This window comes from Rhinopithecus roxellana, chromosome 15 (genome assembly GCF_007565055.1).
Source record: "Rhinopithecus roxellana isolate Shanxi Qingling chromosome 15, ASM756505v1, whole genome shotgun sequence".
Lineage (NCBI taxonomy): Eukaryota > Metazoa > Chordata > Mammalia > Primates > Cercopithecidae > Rhinopithecus > Rhinopithecus roxellana.
The window spans coordinates 9,776,297-9,793,554 of record NC_044563.1 but is presented as its reverse complement, the minus strand read 5'-3'; the positions used below and the strand labels follow the sequence as shown (position 1 = coordinate 9,793,554).

The following is a 17,258-nucleotide window of genomic DNA, read 5'->3' as shown; positions in this document are numbered from 1 at the left end:
ATTATTTCATAAAGCACAATGTACTGTAGTTCATCTATATTGAACTCTACAGTCTGTGTCTGAATTTTCTTTTTTTTTGAGTCTGAATCCATTCCATGAATACCTAGATTTGCTTCATCCATTCATCTGGGGGTAAACACTGGGTTGGTTCCTCTTCCTGGGAAGTAATGATGTAAATAGTGTCCTTAAAGACATATGTTTGCAATAGCTCTACAAGACCCTGATTTCAGTTCTTGTGGGCTATATCATGAGAGGAGAAATTCCTTGATCCTATTATATTTTCTACTTTAATTTGAGAGGCCATGATCTTCCACGGTGGCTGCACTATTTTACATTCCCAGCAAGAGTGCACAAGAATTGCTACCTCTGCTCATCCTTGTTACAGTGTTATTTTTAAAATTCTTACTTTGCTTAATTCACAATAGCTATCCTAGTAGGTATGAAAATCTGTTATTTTGACCTGAGATTTGAAAACATCAAAAAAATCAGTGGGATAACAAAATCTGAAGGTGTCTCACCTCTCCCAACCATTCTGCTGTCATAACCCACAGAGGAAAGTGGAAGCTCCCCTCCATTTGGCCCATCCTGTTCTCCAGCCACAAACTCTTCCCTGTTCTACTATGTGCACCTGTCTGTTTCAGGTTCACCTCTCTACCTGATGTCCCTCACAAGCCACTTGGTTTATGCTGTGTTAGCTTCTCTCATGCTCCTCCCTGGGCTCCTTCCACACATTTTGTTTTGTTTTGTGAATCAAATGTTATGTGTCCCTGAGCAGTGTTCAGATATGCTCCCCTATATTCCAAGCCTGACATCCCAACCATCACTCAGAACATTTCATGCCTCCCCTGTGTTTCCCTGGAGTACTCTGCTCATGGCAGAGGAGAGGCAGATGAGGAGTCCCCATCGGCTGCTCTACTACTGGGACCCTGGAAACTCAGAAGCTCTGATCCTCCTAATTGGAAGAGAAACTAAAGAAGATTCAACAGCACCCCTGGCCTCTGCCCGCTCCACACTAACAGTGCCCCCACTGCCATCCAGCCCCGAGAACCAAAAACATCTCCAGACTGCTATCTACTACAGGGGTCAGAAAAAGAGGAAAGTAGATGTGCCCTAGTTGGGAATCACTGCTCTGGAGAGGGAAACTTTAGCTCAATTCTCCTCTATAACTGTACTAATGGCCAGAAGGACTGGACATTCACAAGTCTGGGATCATTTCAGTTACCAGGAAAATGGGGCATTGAAAAAAAGAAAAATTAGGAACTTAAGAAACCTGTTGGTGTAGATATTTGATGAACTAAATCCACAGTCACATGTGTACAGGAGTAAACCTTTAACCACACATTATAGGGAAATGTCAGGTTGAGAAAAGTTCAGGGATTTGGTGAGATAGCCACAGAGAATTAGCCAGGGGCAGATTTCTGTTCCTGGCTCTGCTTCCAAGTCTGGCTAGTGGTCTGAACTCATCAAGTGGATCCAGGTCAGACAGTGTGATGGAAACGGTCACTTCTGGGGAAAAGGGACACTGAGGTGGCCTAGGCCCTGGTTGGCACAGTCTCCAACGACCTCCTCTCCTTACCTGTGTCCTCACACCCTAACCCAGAACTCCTCATCCAGGAAAGGGCAACATTGGTATAAATGTTCAGCATGTCACTCTGATGTCTGGTTTATTGTTGTGTCTGATCCTTCCCTTTACTAAACATTGAAAATAGGCCAGGCGCGGTGGCTCAAGCCTGTAATCCCAGCACTTTGGGAGGCCGAGGCGGGTGGATCACGAGGTCAGGAGATCGAGACCCTCCTGGCTAACACGGTGAAACCCCGTCTCTACTAAAAATACAAAAAACTAGCCGGGCGAGGTGGCGGGTGCCTGTAGTCCCAGCTACTCGGAGGCTGAGGCGGGAGAATGGCGGGAACCCGGGAGGCGAAGCTTGCAGTGAGCCGAGATCAAGCCACTGCACTCCAGCCTGGGCGACAGAGCGAGACTCCTCCTCAAAAAAAAAAAAAAAAAAAAAAAAAAACGTTGAAAATAGATGAGCACCTCTTTCTAAATAGACCTAGTAATAATACATATAATATCATCAGGAAAGTCTTGTAAACATCAAGTTCTGCTCCAGAAAATCAATTACAAAATTATTTATTGAGCATCTACTATACAATGTTGCCACACAAAGACAGAAGATGCAGAGGCCATGCTCTCCAGGGGCATGAGCAGAGAGGAAGTGACAGCATCACGGTTCTGCAGATGTCAGGATGGAGCTGCCCATGGAGAGTCAGGGGGTCCTGTGAAGGGCGAGATCCAGGAGATGCAGGGGCGGAGAAAGGGGGACAAGATGTAGGCTGTCTTTGATGTGACTTTGGGAGTGAATGAAGTCTTTCAACCCAGAGTGGCTGAGGCAAGGTCAGTTGAGGAGGGTAGGCCACAGGGAGCAAAGGTCTCAGGCAGAAAATAATGGGACTGGGGCAGAAATCAACCTGGAGTTCACATAGGGCAGCAGTGAGAGTCAGGGCCACCAGGATCCCTCTGAGCCATGATGCACAGGTCCCTCAGGGTCCAGCCAGGGAGGGAAATAGTATTGAGAGCAGCCTGTGGAGGCAGAATGCCTGGCTCCATATCCTGCTTCTTCCATTTCCTAGCTGTATGTCGGGAAATTCTATGAAATCTCTGTGTCCCCTGTACCGTAGCTTGGGTTGAGTCATCTGCCCACTTCACAGGGTGGTGATCACACATCCAGTTTGCTCAGGACAGACCTGGTTTATGTTGTTGTCTTGAAGTCCTACCCTTTTAGAGTTCCCATTAGTTCTCCAAAGGGCCCCATAATTACAATCAATATTATGGCCACCCTGCTCGTAGGATTGTGGCTGTGAGATTCAAAAAAGCTTACGAGAGTTCCTGTCATTTAGGAACTAATACAAAATATTATTTCATGAGTATTGTATTGAACCTTTCATAAAAGTTGCTAGGAAATTAGACTGTAAGTGTTCTTATCACACAAAAAACTGTGTGTGTCCTTATCACACAAGTTTTGAGATGATGGATATTTTAATTTTATTGAATTAATCTTTTCATAACATAAAACTATATCAAAACACGTATTATATACCATAAATATATACAATTTATATCCATCATTTATACCTTAATAAAGATGTGTAAAATTTTTAAAATATGTTTTTACGTACTGACAATTAATTACAGCTGGCTTCTGAAAGGTTAATATAGCAGCAATATATGGAATATACTTGGAGAGAATTTTTTTTTTTTTTTTTTTTTTTTGAGGCGGAGTCTCGCTCTGTCGCCCGGACTGGAGTGCAGTGGCCAGATCTCAGCTCACTGCAAGCTCCGCCTCCCGGGTTTACACCATTCTCCTGCCTCAGCCTCCCGAGTAGCTGGGACTACAGGCGCCCGCCACCTCGCCCAGCTAGTTTTTGTATTTTTAGTAGAGACGGGGTTTCACCGTGTTAGCCAGGATGGTCTCGATCTCCTGACCTCGTGATCCGCCCGTCTCGGCCTCCCAAAGTGCTGGGATTACAGGCTTGAGCCACCACGCCCGGCCGAGAAATGTTTTATAAATTATATCTATGTCTTTGAGAAAAGAAGAGCTCAGAAAGCATCATATGAACATAAATCAATACAGCACTTTCTTTTCAAAGTGAAAACTTTTAGCTTGTATTTGAGTATGGTTGCTCTGTTTTAGACAAAGTGAAGTGCGAACTCAGTTTTCAGTGTCTATAATCCTCCTTAGAGTTTATCAGAAACACATTTGATAATTATGTAACAATAATGGCTACCAGTTGACACTGAGATAGCACCTACTCTGTGCCAAGCACTGTTCTCAGGACCTTACACGTGTTAACTCACTGATGAGTCACAACCATTCTATGACTGCTCCTGTTTTAAAGAGAACGCAGAGCATCAAGACTCCTGTCCAATGTGGCACAGTCAGCAAAGGAGGAAGGTGGCATGAAAACACAGCGGGTCCAGCCCAGCGTCCCCACTCACCACCCATCTGCCATTGGACCATGAAAGGAAAAAGCTGCAGAACTTGCAGGGACTGGACCAGCAGCACAGCAGAGAGGTGCTCAGCAGAGCTGCAACTTCCCAGGTCCTCTGTTCCCAAGTTCTCCCTTCCCACATGCTCTCTCCCCAGGTCCTTCCCAGGTGCCTTGGGCATGTCCTGCTGGGATAGGACTGCCCATTGGAATAAGGGATTTTATTTCTTCCTGACCTTTCAATCATCTGACTCCTCCGGGCACATCCTCACCTCCCCCGTCTTCTGAATTTATCCACCTTTAACCTACTTGTTTCCTACCCGCAGCTTTCCCTGATCTTCTGAGCCAGAGGAAGTTTCTCCTACTTAAGGGAAAGAACCCTCTCCCTCCTCTGGCCTTCTAAAGCCCTTCATCCATCTCTCTCTCTGCACCTCTCCTTTCTCATCGTGGCTTACAGTCTCCTGTGTGTGTCTCCTCAGGGCTCTCAGAGGTACAAAGGGGCACAGGTTTCTTCGGTCAATTGAGTATAAAAAATACACTACTATGACACCCATCTTCTTGTGTTTTTGTGTAAGGAGAAGGAGGTTCTTCCTTTGGTTGTTGTAGACTCCCCATGGAGGCTACAGCTTCTCCTTTTCTCAGCTCCATTTCAGAAAGGAGAGGCCACAGTGTGTTGCTGATGTTCGTGGTCTCTTTAGGGGAGTTACACACGGTTCTATTCACTCAATCCCAACCCTGTGTCACCATGAGCACACACACCCATTCAGGGGAATGTCAGTCTTTGCAGGTTTCTTCGGACACATTTTGGTGTACTGAGCTGAAATATGGCGGTGGTGGTAGGGTGTGGATTAAACACTGAGAGACATGGTCATGGAATCCCAGTCCCAGATTTGGACTAAGACAAGGGAGGCAATGGGTCTGGGGCAGGTGTTGGTGACTTACACAAATAACATCTCAATGCCAAGCAAGGCAGCCCCGAGGTGCAGGCCTTTCCTAAAGTCTCTGTCCTGGGTGAGCAGCTTCTCACTCAACATCTACATCTCAAAAAGGTAGAGGTTCACCTCAAAAGACCTGTCTCAAGTGGTTTCCCACCAACCTAATAGGTGAGAGGCTAAACTAGATGCATAGAATGAAGTACAAAAGTAAATATGTGTTATCCTTCCTCACACACACAGAGGAGGTTCATACCTGCAATGTACAATTTAAAATATAAAAGTTCTTGATCATTTCAACTTCAGAAAAACATTTTTATGCCATTTGTTCAAATGCATAAATCACTAAGCTCTATATGGCTCTCAAAAGAGTTGCTACTTAATATTAAGGATGGCAAGGCCTTTCAAGTGTCAAAAAATATGAATACATCTTTATCTGAGTCTCCTAGAAACCTGAGGACAGATCAAACCTCACTATTTCTTACCAAAGACTTTCATTCTTTCCAGAGACACCAGCCCACTCCAGATAGAGCTTGTAAGTAATTTATCTTTGTAGTGTGCTTGTCACATTAGGTGATGAATAAATATTAGTGAAGCCAAGCACAACACTGAAGGACACGAGAATTCTCAAGTTTGTGAACTTCGTTAAGAGACCCAAACAAAAACCCTTTGTGAAGAGAAAAAACTGCACCAGCAACAGGGGTATGCTGAGCTCTGGGGCTCTCCTAGTTCTTCCTGGGAAGGCTGCATTGCCAATGAGTCCTTTTAGGCTTGAGTTATTGTTATTTGACTCACGAGAGAATAATCACCTTCAGATGTCCTGATGGAGGTTAAAGAAAACACAGCCTTTTTAGTGTGGGCACCTGCCCCTGTCACCTCTGGCTCAAGAGGTGACAGAGCAGGGCCATAGGGACTGTGGCACTAGGCAGAGACCCAGTAAGTCTCGGTTAAAAAGGCAGTGCCCCATTTCCTGATCAAAGTCCTTCACCCCCCCGGGAAAGAAGGACATGAAAGCAAGGACTTGATTGAATTTTTGTCTACAATGAAATTTGTCTGGCTCAGCTCATCAGAGAAGCCCATGGGTTATGTGGTCAACAATAGATGTGTACATAGATGAAAACTGCCATTTATTCAGAATTATCTTATACTACACCATGTTATAAAAACTTGGCATAGAGTATCCATCATCACTCCAAATTGTAGCATGGTATCACTTATACCCATTTCACAAAAGAGAGAAAAAAATCCTAGAGAAACCAGCATTGTAAGTTGCCCAAAGACATGGCATGACTACATATGGCCTCCAGGATCTAAGCCCACATCTGCATGAGCCTAAATCCCATCACTGCCCACTGCCCAGCATTGCCTGCCTGGGAAGTCAGTTATTCCATTAACTCACAGCATCTTTTCAATCAGTGGGAGGGAAACCTTAAAAAGCTACCAAATAGGCTGGGCACAGTGGCTCATGCCCATAATTCCAGCACTTTGGGAGGCTGAGGTAGGTGGACCACGAGATTAGGAGTTCAAGACCAGCCTGGCCAGGATGGTGAAACCCCACCTCTACTAAAAATACAAAACTAGTCGGGCACGGTAGCGGGTGCCTGTAATCCCAGCTACTTGGGAGACTGAGGCAGGAGAATCTCTTGAACCCGGGAGGTAGAGGTTGCAGTGAGCCGAGACCGCACCACTGCACCCTAGCCTGGGTGACAGAGCAAGACTACGTCTCAAAAAAAAAAGCTACCAAAGAGATAAACAAACATTAATTCATAGATTTCTACTACAGTGAATTTGTAAACTTGGGTTAATTTCTTATTTTTAAAACATTGAAACTTTCAGTGGCCAACAAATACATGAAAGGTAGCTCAACATCACCGATCATTAGCGAAATGCAAATCAAAACCACAATGAAACATCATCTCACACCAGAAAGAATGGCGATTATTAAAATGTTAAGAAACAACAGATGCTGGCGAGGGTGCAGAGAAGTAGGAACGCTTTTACACTGTTGGTGGGAATGTAAATTAGCTCAACCATTGTGAAAGACAGTGTGGTGAGTTCTCAGAGATATGGAGCTGGAGATACCATTTGCCCCAGCAAACTCATTACCCAAAGGAATATAAATCATTCTGTTACAAAGATACATGCATCTGTATGTTCATTGCAACACTATTTACAATAGCAAAGACATGGAATCAATTCAAATTCCCAGCAATGATGACTGGATAAAGAAAATGTGGTATGTATACCACATGGAATCCTATGCAGTTATAAAAGGTAGGAGATTATGTCTTTTGCAGGAACATGGATGAAGCTGGAAGACATTATCCTGAGTAACTAACACAGGAACAGAAGAGCAAGTATCGCATGTTCTCACTTGTAAGTGGAAGCTTAACAATGAGAATACATGGACACATGGAGGGAAACAGCACTTGCTGGGGCCTGCTGAGGGAGGGCAGGAAGGGAGAGTATTAAGGAAAAGAGTTGATGCATGCTTGGGTTAATACCTAGGTGATGGGTTGATAGGTGCAGCAGACGACCATAACACACGTTTATCTATGTAACAAACCGGCACATAGTGCACATGTGCTCTGGAACTTAAAAAAATAAAATAAAAAACCCAGAGATTAGATATTAATATATTTCCCTTTGAACTTGAAGCACCTTTAACAAAAAAGGAATTACTAGGGTGAGGAAGGACTACCTCCCAGGGGGAGATACAGGTATTGCACCGACTCCAACTATAATAGTTCCAGGGCAGACAGACATACAGGATACGAAACTGTCTGCACCTTGAAGAATAGGAGGAGAAGAAAAAGAGGTGAAGAGAAGCAGAAGAAGAAGGAGTTAAGGTGGCAGGAAGCACAAGGCAGGAAGGGATAGAGAAGGCACGATTATAACCACAACAGTGACAAGAGCACAAGGTCACACTGCTGGGCTTTGCTTTCTATTTTGGAAAACACTGTCATGTCCAATTTACCTGGAGCCATATGTCATTATTGCAGTCCCCAAATTGTCACGGGTCCAAAAATCACTGCCTTCTTGGTTTCTACAAACAGAGCACAGGCTGGTTGGGTTGGTGTACACTATTGTGCCCTGGTCCCACGCCAGGTTGACACATTGCTTCATTCCTGGAAGGGACTAAGGTGCCTACCTGGGGAATAAATAGAGCAGGGCTGGGTGCTCACCTCCACAGCAGCTTCCTTGATCCCTGCCACGCACGACTGAACACTGACAGCAGCTGCCTCGCCATGAAGCTGTTGATGGTCCTCATGCTGGTGGCCCTCCCACTGCACTGCTATGCAGGTGAGTTCTGGGCAGAGAGGGCTGCCTCAAAGTTAGGGGTTGTCACCTGGGCCCCTGTGAAAGAACTCCCAGACCCCAGTTCCCAGCATAGGTCAACTTCAGTACAAAGGGTCTGGGTGTGACAGGCCTTAGGATTCCCTTTAGTTCCTGACAGTCAAGCAGGCAGTGCCTTCATGAGCTGTCCCCTGCATTGGAGCCGCACGCTGTGTGTCATGGCACTCAGCGTCCCACCATGACCACAGTGACCATAGAAACCAGGATGAGTCTCAAGATTGAATATTGCAATTAGCTATTTCAGTGTTGCAAGTGAGAGACATGATGAAGGCCCCGTGACATATGCGCCCTCAATCGGTGGAACAATCATGGGTGTCCTTGAATGTGGAAAGGAACAGCAAACCTCTTAAAACAGAAGTCGCAGGCTGCGGAGTGTAATCCAGCATCTTGCATTCTGTGGGCCTCACTCTGTGTTCTCAGAGTTTATCTGAGTCTTTCTGGGATGCCCTTTCCATCCCAGTTCCTTCAGACTCAAGGCAGACTGGGGAGGAGAATTCACACCCACTGAAGATCCAGCGGGAGGAAAAAGCCCAGACAGCTGGAATCAGTACTGATAGGTCCCCTCAGTGGCTTGCCTTGTGCAATTCACAAAGCTTACCCTGCACACTCTGCCTCATTTGTTGCCAAAGCAGGTGCAAATGGGTGAATAGCTGACAAGCACACAGCCAACTAAATAGAAAACAGCAGAGCCCAGAACTCAAGAAGCTCAAAGGAATCCAAGTCCTGAGCGCTTTCCACTCCCCCAAAGTGGTCACCTCAGATTCTATCATGAGCAAAAAGTTCTGTTTCAGGCTCCTTTTTATTGCAGTAGAGTTAACGGAACTAATGGGCAATATCCTAGACCCATTCATCTGAAATCATCGAACCCCTACTTGATCCTGGGAACGATAAAAGGGAGGCATTGCATGATTCTGAACCAAAGAAGCTCAAGCAGTGTTTGGTGTGTGTCCCCAGTCAGAGCACCTCATTTCCCAAGGGCCCTCTTCACCAAAGATGCACAGGGTTGGGCTGATCTGAGCTACAGAAGTTGGGAGAATTTGCACAGACTGAGTTTATGCTCCTAGAATTGAAAACTTGGCACCCTGCACCATAATCTTTCTGAAACTTGGGTTCTCCTGGGGGGTAAGAAGATGACCAGACTCACAACTCATCCCCAAAATGAGTTCAACCCTCTGGGGATGGCCCATGTTCTGGTGCCTTTTTCTTAGGTTCCGGCTGCCAACTGGTGGACGATGTGGTTGAAAAGACCCTCGATCCTGAAGTGTCTGTACCAGAATTCCAGCAATATGTGCAAGAGTTCACAGACAGTGATGATGCCAAAAATGCTGTAGGCGAATTCAAACAGTGTTTCCTCAACCAGTCAAATGAAACTCTGCAGAATTTTGATTTAATGATGGTAATTAATTTCATTTTTTTTTTCTCATGTGCCCTTTAAAATCACTGTCCAGAAACAAACAGGCTCTAAATGTGCCATGAGGAGTGTTAAGTACCTGGTGAACAAGCTTTGTTTATACATCATTTAATTTAATTTTGTCCGTAGGGTGCTTTGCCACTTCACTTTGAGAGTCTTCAGGGAGTGATAAATGGAAAAGGAAAAAAAAAAAAAAAAAAAAAGCAAGCTCCGGAAAAGGCAGAACAAATCATCAACTCCCCAGTCCATTCTCTCTCTCTCACACACGCATAGAAACACACACACACACAGACACACACACATAGAAACACACAGACACACACACATATAGAATCAGAGACACAGATGCACACGTACATAGAATCACACAGACGCATGCACATAGACACACAAAAAGAAACACATAGACTAACAGGGAAATACACACAAGCACACACACACACATTTTCCTTCTTTCTTTAATTTTTGTGAGACAGGGTCTCACTCTGTCACCTAGGCTGGAGTGCAGTGGTTCCATCTCGGCTCACTGCAACCTCCGCCTCCCAACTTCAAGGGATTCTCCCACCTCAGTCTCCTGAGTAGCTGGAATTACAGGTGCCCGCCACCACACCGGGCAAGTTTTGTATTTTTTGGTAGAGATGGGGTTCCTCCATGTTGGCGAGGCTGGACATTTTCTATGAAGAGGAAGGATCTGATTCTCAAAGAACCACTCATTACTAGGAGCAACCAACAATGCAATTTTTCCCTTTCACAATAATAAATAATAAAAATGTTCTCAAAATTATTTTACACAGTCCAGAAAATACCTTTTGTGCAAATTCTACAGATTCTAATATAAAGAATTTAAAACTCATGCCCAGATTTGCTAGCATACATGACTGGAAATCACGCACCATTTAATTAAACACCTCAGGAAACGGGAAGTGCAAGTCATGGATGCGAAACAGCATGAGTGCTGGAATTCTTTTTTTTTTGGCTGGAGTGCTGTGGCCGGATCTCAGCTCACTGCAAGCTCCGCCTCCCGGGTTCACCCCATTCTCCTGCCTCAGCCTCCCGAGTAGCTGGGACTACAGGCGCTCACCACCTCGCCCGGCTAATTTTTTTGTATTTTTTAGTAGAGACGGGGGTTTCACCGTGTTAGCCAGGATGGTCTCAATCTCCTGACCTCGTGATCCGCCCGTCTCGGCCTCCCAAAGTGCTGGGATTACAGGCTTGAGCCACCGCGCCCGGCCTGGAATTCTTTAAAATAAAACTCAGTGGTTATAACAACAAGTATTTCTGCCTATTTAAAAAAACATGCTACCTACAGATTCTATTTTTAACATTTATGTAGTATTTCAAAATTCCATTTGAAACATTTTATGGTAGAAAATTTAAAGATCTACCAAACTTTTGTAGAATCATTTCTTCTTTAAAAATCTGGAGTAGACTAATCATTACCTAGCTCCAATATTTTTAAATCTGTATCAAGGTAGTGGTGGAGAGCCTCAGACTGTTACTCACTTGTAAGGCCACACAGCAACTCCAAACTATCACATTCCTATATTTGAGCTGAGGTTTTAACAATTCTATGTTGAAAGAGCAGTCTCAGAATCAGTTTAAACCGGCAGGTCTTCATCAAATAGTGCACGTCACATATTTATTGGATAAACTATTTCAAGGAATAGGATTTTTGGAGAAGAATATTAAGGGGATCCTGGCAGGGAAAAGATCCTAAAACCCTGACCCTGTAGGAGTAAGTGTCTCCTGGGCTTTGTGCAGTGCCTCATAACTGTAATCCCAGCACTCTGGGAGGCTGAGGTGAGTGGATCACCTGAGGTCAGGAGTTGAAGACCAGCCTGGCCAATATGGTGAAAACCCATCTCTACTAAAAATACAAAAATTATCTGGGCAAGGTGGCAGGCACCTGTAATTTCAGCTACTTGGGAGGCTGAGGCAGGAGAATGGCTTGAACCTGGAGGCAGAGGTTGCAGTAAGCCGATCTCGTGCCACTGCACTCCAGCCTTGGAAGCAGAGGAAAACTTTGTCTTAAACAAACAAACAAAAAACCAACAATAAAAAACAAACAAACAAAATATAAAGGTGTCTCCTGGATGACAGAATAAATGAAAAGAGAATTCTTGTTTTGCTTCCAGTGCAAATTTTCCTGAGTGTTAGATGTTTGTGGACAAATGCAGGAAAACGACATGAAGAAAAGTTTCTGTATTTTAATATTTCACTTTCTAAGAGTGATTTACAAATCTAAGTTGTCTGTTTGCTTTTGTTTCCCAGCAAACGATATACAACAGCATTTGGTGTAAGCCCTTCTAACTTTATACAAGACCTTTGGCTCAGACACGACAAGACAGAAGATGGCCAGAAAACTGCTGCCTACCGCTGGAAACTGCAATTTTTCTTATTTTCTTTCTCCTTTGGACCTTTTTTGTGGAAACTGCAAGGAAACTGTTGAAACCTCAAATTCATTCTCATTTCAGTAAACTAACTGCAAATCATAAAGTTCCTTTTATTGTTTCAGGAAAGGGAGGCTTTCCAGGCCTCATAGTCAGGCTGCCTGAGGGAGGCAAACACAGACAGGCCATAGACAGACCTTGCAAGTGTCGGGCAAGGGACTGAGGCTTCTGTGAAGCACTTGCTTTCTCACAGCCTCTTGCCCAAGCATTGGGCCTCTCTCTGAAGACTGTTTCCTACCTCTATCCCACCACCTCCCGACGTGACTCTCTCTGGGGTCCTCAGGCTCTAGGTTCCGAGGTGGGGTCCTGCTCAGAGGCCCTGCTTTCATTCCAGTCCTCTTCTGTGTGCTGAGCCCTGCTGACCACGCCAGGCTCCTCTGCACTGTCTCTGGGCCTCCCTGAGGTGTGCAGGGCCCAGACAAGAGCCAGCCAGGGAGGGAGACCTACAAAGCAGAGTGGATGGTGTCTGGCTTCTAAATTTTGATTTTTGTTCATTATGGATGTTGGATCTGAGGATTCAATTTCTTTAAATGTTGCATTAAAATATCATTTATAATATTATATTATTTTAGACATATAAAAATATAATTACTGAGTTTCATAGCACCCTCCTTAAATTATTGAGTTTCCCTGAGTCCTGTCTCTGCAGCAGGAATAGGGTCCATCCTCCCCTGTCCCACAGTGAGCTACAAAGGCCTTGAGGGTTGAGGGGAGTGAGTGTGCCTGCAGGGACCCAGAACAGCAGGGGATGTTTAAATGGAACCTACAGTCTCCTTCATGTCCTGTCCCCAGCATTCCTGTCACCAGGGGTAGGCTATTGCCACCTCTTCTGCTCTTGCTTCAGCCTGTCCCTCTTCTTTCTGGGGCTGTCCACTCACCCAAGAAGACCCTGTCTATTTCTCAGGACAACTCACCTCCACTAGGACTGACTCTTTTCTCAGGCAAGGCAGGTGCAGGGATCCAGGCTCACAATATCTGTAAGGGGCCATAAAAATGAAACAATTTTAAAGAATCATTTCCTAAATTGAATATAACTGCAATGAATATATATCAATGAATCTAGCCAGGAATATAGACTCTATTTTACCAATGCAGTTGTAAAATACAAAGTTTAATTTTTTTTTTTTTTTTTTGTGGATAAATGGCCTATGAAGGCAATAAAATACCAGTGACCTGCAAAAGTCACAATGAAGCCTTATGCCCAATAACTTCCAAAAACCACAGGCCACCCTCTTTGGTTTAAGGTCCTGAAAGAGAGGAGAAGTGAAAAGAGATTCAGAGCTAAGAACTAGAAGATGGGCACATGGTAGCAGAAAATATAAATCTGTATAGAGAAGTGCCTGGCCCATTTGGTGAGGGGGCTGTATACATTCTTGAGAGGCAACAGATTGTAAGGGAAGGGGCCACTCCAGGATACTCATGCCACATGGGGAACATCCCACATCCAAAACCAGGTTTGCACTGGTGGATGAGCCTATGTACGAGCATGCCAGACCCATGCAGTGGAAAGGGGACCCTGTGCATGATAGGTGACAGACATAAGAGCTTCTGAAATTGCCGACAAAATGAACATTCTTGACAAGAGGTTTTTTTTTTCCCCTTTGGTTTTTGTGTTTTTAAAGCATAACGAGTTCATTTAATCAGTTTTATCTGACATGGAAAGCTTCAGAAATGAAGTCACAAAGAACCAAGGGAAAACTGTTTATTTTAAAGCTTAGATTTAATACACAGTAACAGCCATGTAGAAATATGATTAGACAAAAAGGGAGTAATCTCATGTGAATAGACGGAGTGGGAAAATCCAGCAAGGCCTGCTGATTCTTCTTGGCTTCTCTGTGTGCCATTCCCAGAGAAGGGCCTTAAGCAAACTTGCGGGTGGTGACAAACTATACCTCAGATCTTTCAGGCATAAGGTAACCCACACCCAGAACTTCTCGAAGACCCCTGAGAAACCTATCACTGTTGCCCCCAAAATCCTGGTCTGCTATAGGCAAGGGACCCCAAGTGGCTAGACTGGGAACCAGATGAGACTCCAAATTGCTTAGAGGAACCATCCTGGGTGACTATGACAACCACTGCTCTTTCGGGAACTGATCCACCTAAACAGAAAAGCCCTCACACTGCACATAGCCTTGCTGGGCTGCTGGGTTCTGGAGGCTCTGCTGCCACAATTACTGCAAGAGGCCATGTCAGAAGGAGAGAAACATGACTCCTGCCTTGCCCCAGCTTCCAATCTCCCAGCAATACCTTCCACTGGAGATTCGCAAGGAGCCAGCTGCCATGAGGTTGTGGGATGGGAAATACAGAGGCCTCCATTTTAGCAATAGGGGGATACATAGGAAAAAGTAAATCTGGACCTAAGGAAAAATAAGCCTTATCTGGCTTCCCATGATGATAATCTAGAGTCTTAGTCTTTTCAGGCAGTTGGAGGCCATTTATCTGACCTATTGAAGAGTTAATAGCTGGAAAATTTGTTGCCTACAATATAATAAATGAGGCTTAATTAGCTCAATAAATACATCTAAGAATAACCACAGGAGGCTTAACGGGCAATAACCAGGTATTAAATCATCCTGGAATAGGAAAAATTTCTACAGTCGCCCTTAGCACGAAAGGGCGACTGACCTACAGCCAGAGACTGTTCAGGGAAGATGCTGCGTATGGCTAGGTGTGCATAAAGTATCAGAACTAATGGGATTAATGGGGGCCAATGACAAATAGTACAAAAGGTTTTGTTATCCACGTCATTGCAATGCACTTTATAGGAAGAAAGGTCTTTCTGCTGAGTAAAGTATCAAGTTTAGTAAACTGTCTCTAGAAGCCCACAGTGAGGATCAGCCCATCAGTTTCCTGCTCTATCTCACGTATCCTGAGATTACTCATTTTGCTTCTCCACGAAGCTCTTCCGGAATTCATACAACACTGCATTCAACCTATTGTGGTTGTCACAGGGTAACTGCTTTCCTCTCCAGAAAAAGATGGAGAAAATCTATTTATTTTATCTCCTAAATGGCACCTGTTTTGGCAAAGGACTCAAATACCCATCTTTTCATTTGGTCCCTCAATGTGGTTGTGGTTTGCTGTTCTCACGTGTGTAGTTTACATGTGGGGCCAACTTACAAAGACATACAGGTACCTCATAGGTGGGTGAGCACACTTTATACACTGTGGGGGTGGACAAGAGGAGGTGTGAGGACCTGGCCCGGGTCTCTGCTAGGCAATTCTCTCTCTGGGATTTCTTATGTGGAAGCAAGGAGGTAAAAATTGAGAACGAGGGTGTGATGGTTAATACTGTCAACTTGATTGGATTGAAGGATACAAAGTATTGGTCATGGGCGTGTCTGTGAGGGTGTTGCCAAAGGAGATTGATGTTTGAGTCAGTGGACTGGGAAAGGCAGACCCACTCTTAATTGGGACACCATCTAATCAGCTGCCAGCGAATATAAAGCAAGCAGCAAAACTTGAAAAGAAGAGACTGGCCTAGCCTCCCAGCCTACATCTTTCTCCCATGCTGGACACTTCCTGCTTTCAAACACTGGACTCCAGAGTCTTCAGTTTTGAGACTCGTACTGGCTCTCCTTGCTGCTCAAGCTTGCAGACAGCAGACAGCCTATTGCAGGACCCTGTGATCATATAAGTTAATACTTAATAAACTCACATAAATATATTATAATTGTATTACATATAATATATAATAACAAACTCCTATATATATTATATATATATATCCTATTAGGTTTTACTCTCTAGAGAACCCTAATGCAGATTTTGGTGCCAGGAATGTTTCTAGAGGAACAGAATATTAAGGATGAAGTTCTTTCATTGTTTTAGGGGTTTCTGGAGTTAGCTGCTTAATATGATTCGACCCCCAAATGCTAAGGACTCTACTTCTAACAGTATGGAGAACACTGATAGTCCTTGGTGTAAACTGTTTAGAGAGTTATACAGAATAAAGGCATTTGACACTCCTGATTCACAGCTTGTGAGAAGCAAGGAGTTTAGTGGCTCTATACGTAATACCTGTGACCATGTGTGGAGAACCAAGGAACATAACAAAGCTGATTGGTTGCTCCTAAATTCAGTGGACAAAGAGATGAAAGAAAATGATGAACTCAGGGATTCTGTCTCCTGGCTTCAGAAGCAGATGCTGAGCCTCAAATCCGCTAAGATTGCCCTGAGTGAGAGTCTTAGCTCCTGTAGAGAAAGAGCTGAAATTGTGGAAGAACAGACACAAGCTCTTACCACGCAAGCGGCTGACCTGCAATGAAAGGTGCGTGCACAGCTTCGCCAGGTGTCTACTGTTAATATGAGGGCATTGATTGGAAAAGGATGAGACCCTGTAACTTGGAATAAAAATGTGTGGAGGAGGACCCTGATGAAGCTAGGGACACTGAGTTTGTAAGCTCTGAGGAAGCTTTTTTTTTGCCAGAAGGAACAGCTTCCCCATCCCCAGTAACGACAACCTTCCCTCCCGGACACGTACTGCCATCAACGTTTCCACATTTGTCTGAGGAGATAAACCCTGTGCTGCCTGAGGCAGCAGTGATGGCCTCCCCTGAGGCAGTTGCCAGGCAAAATGAAGACGATTCTCCTCAGAAATCACACCCAACACCCCTGTTTACTTCTGGACCTATAACTAGACTAAAGTCCTGGAGGGCCCCTGGAGTTGAGGTTGAGAGTGTGACCCACGAGGTGCACTACACACAAAAAGAACTGTTTGGGTTCTTTAATTTATGTAAACAGAAATCTTGAGAACAGGCATAGGAATGGATATTAAGGGTATGGGATAATGGTGGAAGGAACATAGAGTTGGATCAGGCTGAATGTATTGATTTGGGCCCATTAAGTAGGGATTCTGCATTTAATGTTGCAGCCTGGGGAATTGAAAAGGGTTCTAATAGTTGACATGCTTCGTTAGTTGAAATATGGATTAAAAGGTGGGCCACTGTGAGCGAGCTGGAAATGCCTGACCTCCTCTGGTTTAGTGTAGAGGAGGGGATCCAAAGGCTTAGGGAGATTGGCATGGTGGAGTGGATTAATCACTTTAGACCTACTCCTCCCAGCTGGAAGGGTCCAGAAGATAGTTCCCTGACCAATGCCTTGCAAAATAGATTTGTGAGG

General features: G+C 44.5%; 1 protein-coding gene across 1 annotated transcript; it reads left to right on the top strand.

The window, feature by feature from the left end:
- Positions 1-8,066: 8,066 nt before the first annotated feature.
- Positions 8,067-12,698, top strand: LOC104679448 (mammaglobin-B-like). The gene is made up of 3 exons (XM_010385025.2): positions 8,067-8,222; positions 9,485-9,672; positions 11,959-12,698. Exons 1-3 carry the CDS (start codon positions 8,168-8,170, stop codon positions 11,995-11,997), a joined length of 282 nt encoding a protein of 93 aa, XP_010383327.1. The 5' UTR covers positions 8,067-8,167; the 3' UTR covers positions 11,998-12,698.
- The last annotated feature ends 4,560 nt before the right edge of the window (positions 12,699-17,258 follow it).

Excerpts from the sequence above, each read along its gene's own strand:
- LOC104679448 (XM_010385025.2), top strand. The coding sequence starts at position 8,168 with ATGAAGCTGTTGATGGTCCTCATGCTGGTGGCCCTCCCACTGCACTGC. Across the intron at positions 8,223-9,484 it reads CCCACTGCACTGCTATGCAG|GTTCCGGCTGCCAACTGGTG; the intron begins GTGAGTTCTGGG and ends CCTTTTTCTTAG. Across the intron at positions 9,673-11,958 it reads AGAATTTTGATTTAATGATG|CAAACGATATACAACAGCAT; the intron begins GTAATTAATTTC and ends TTTGTTTCCCAG.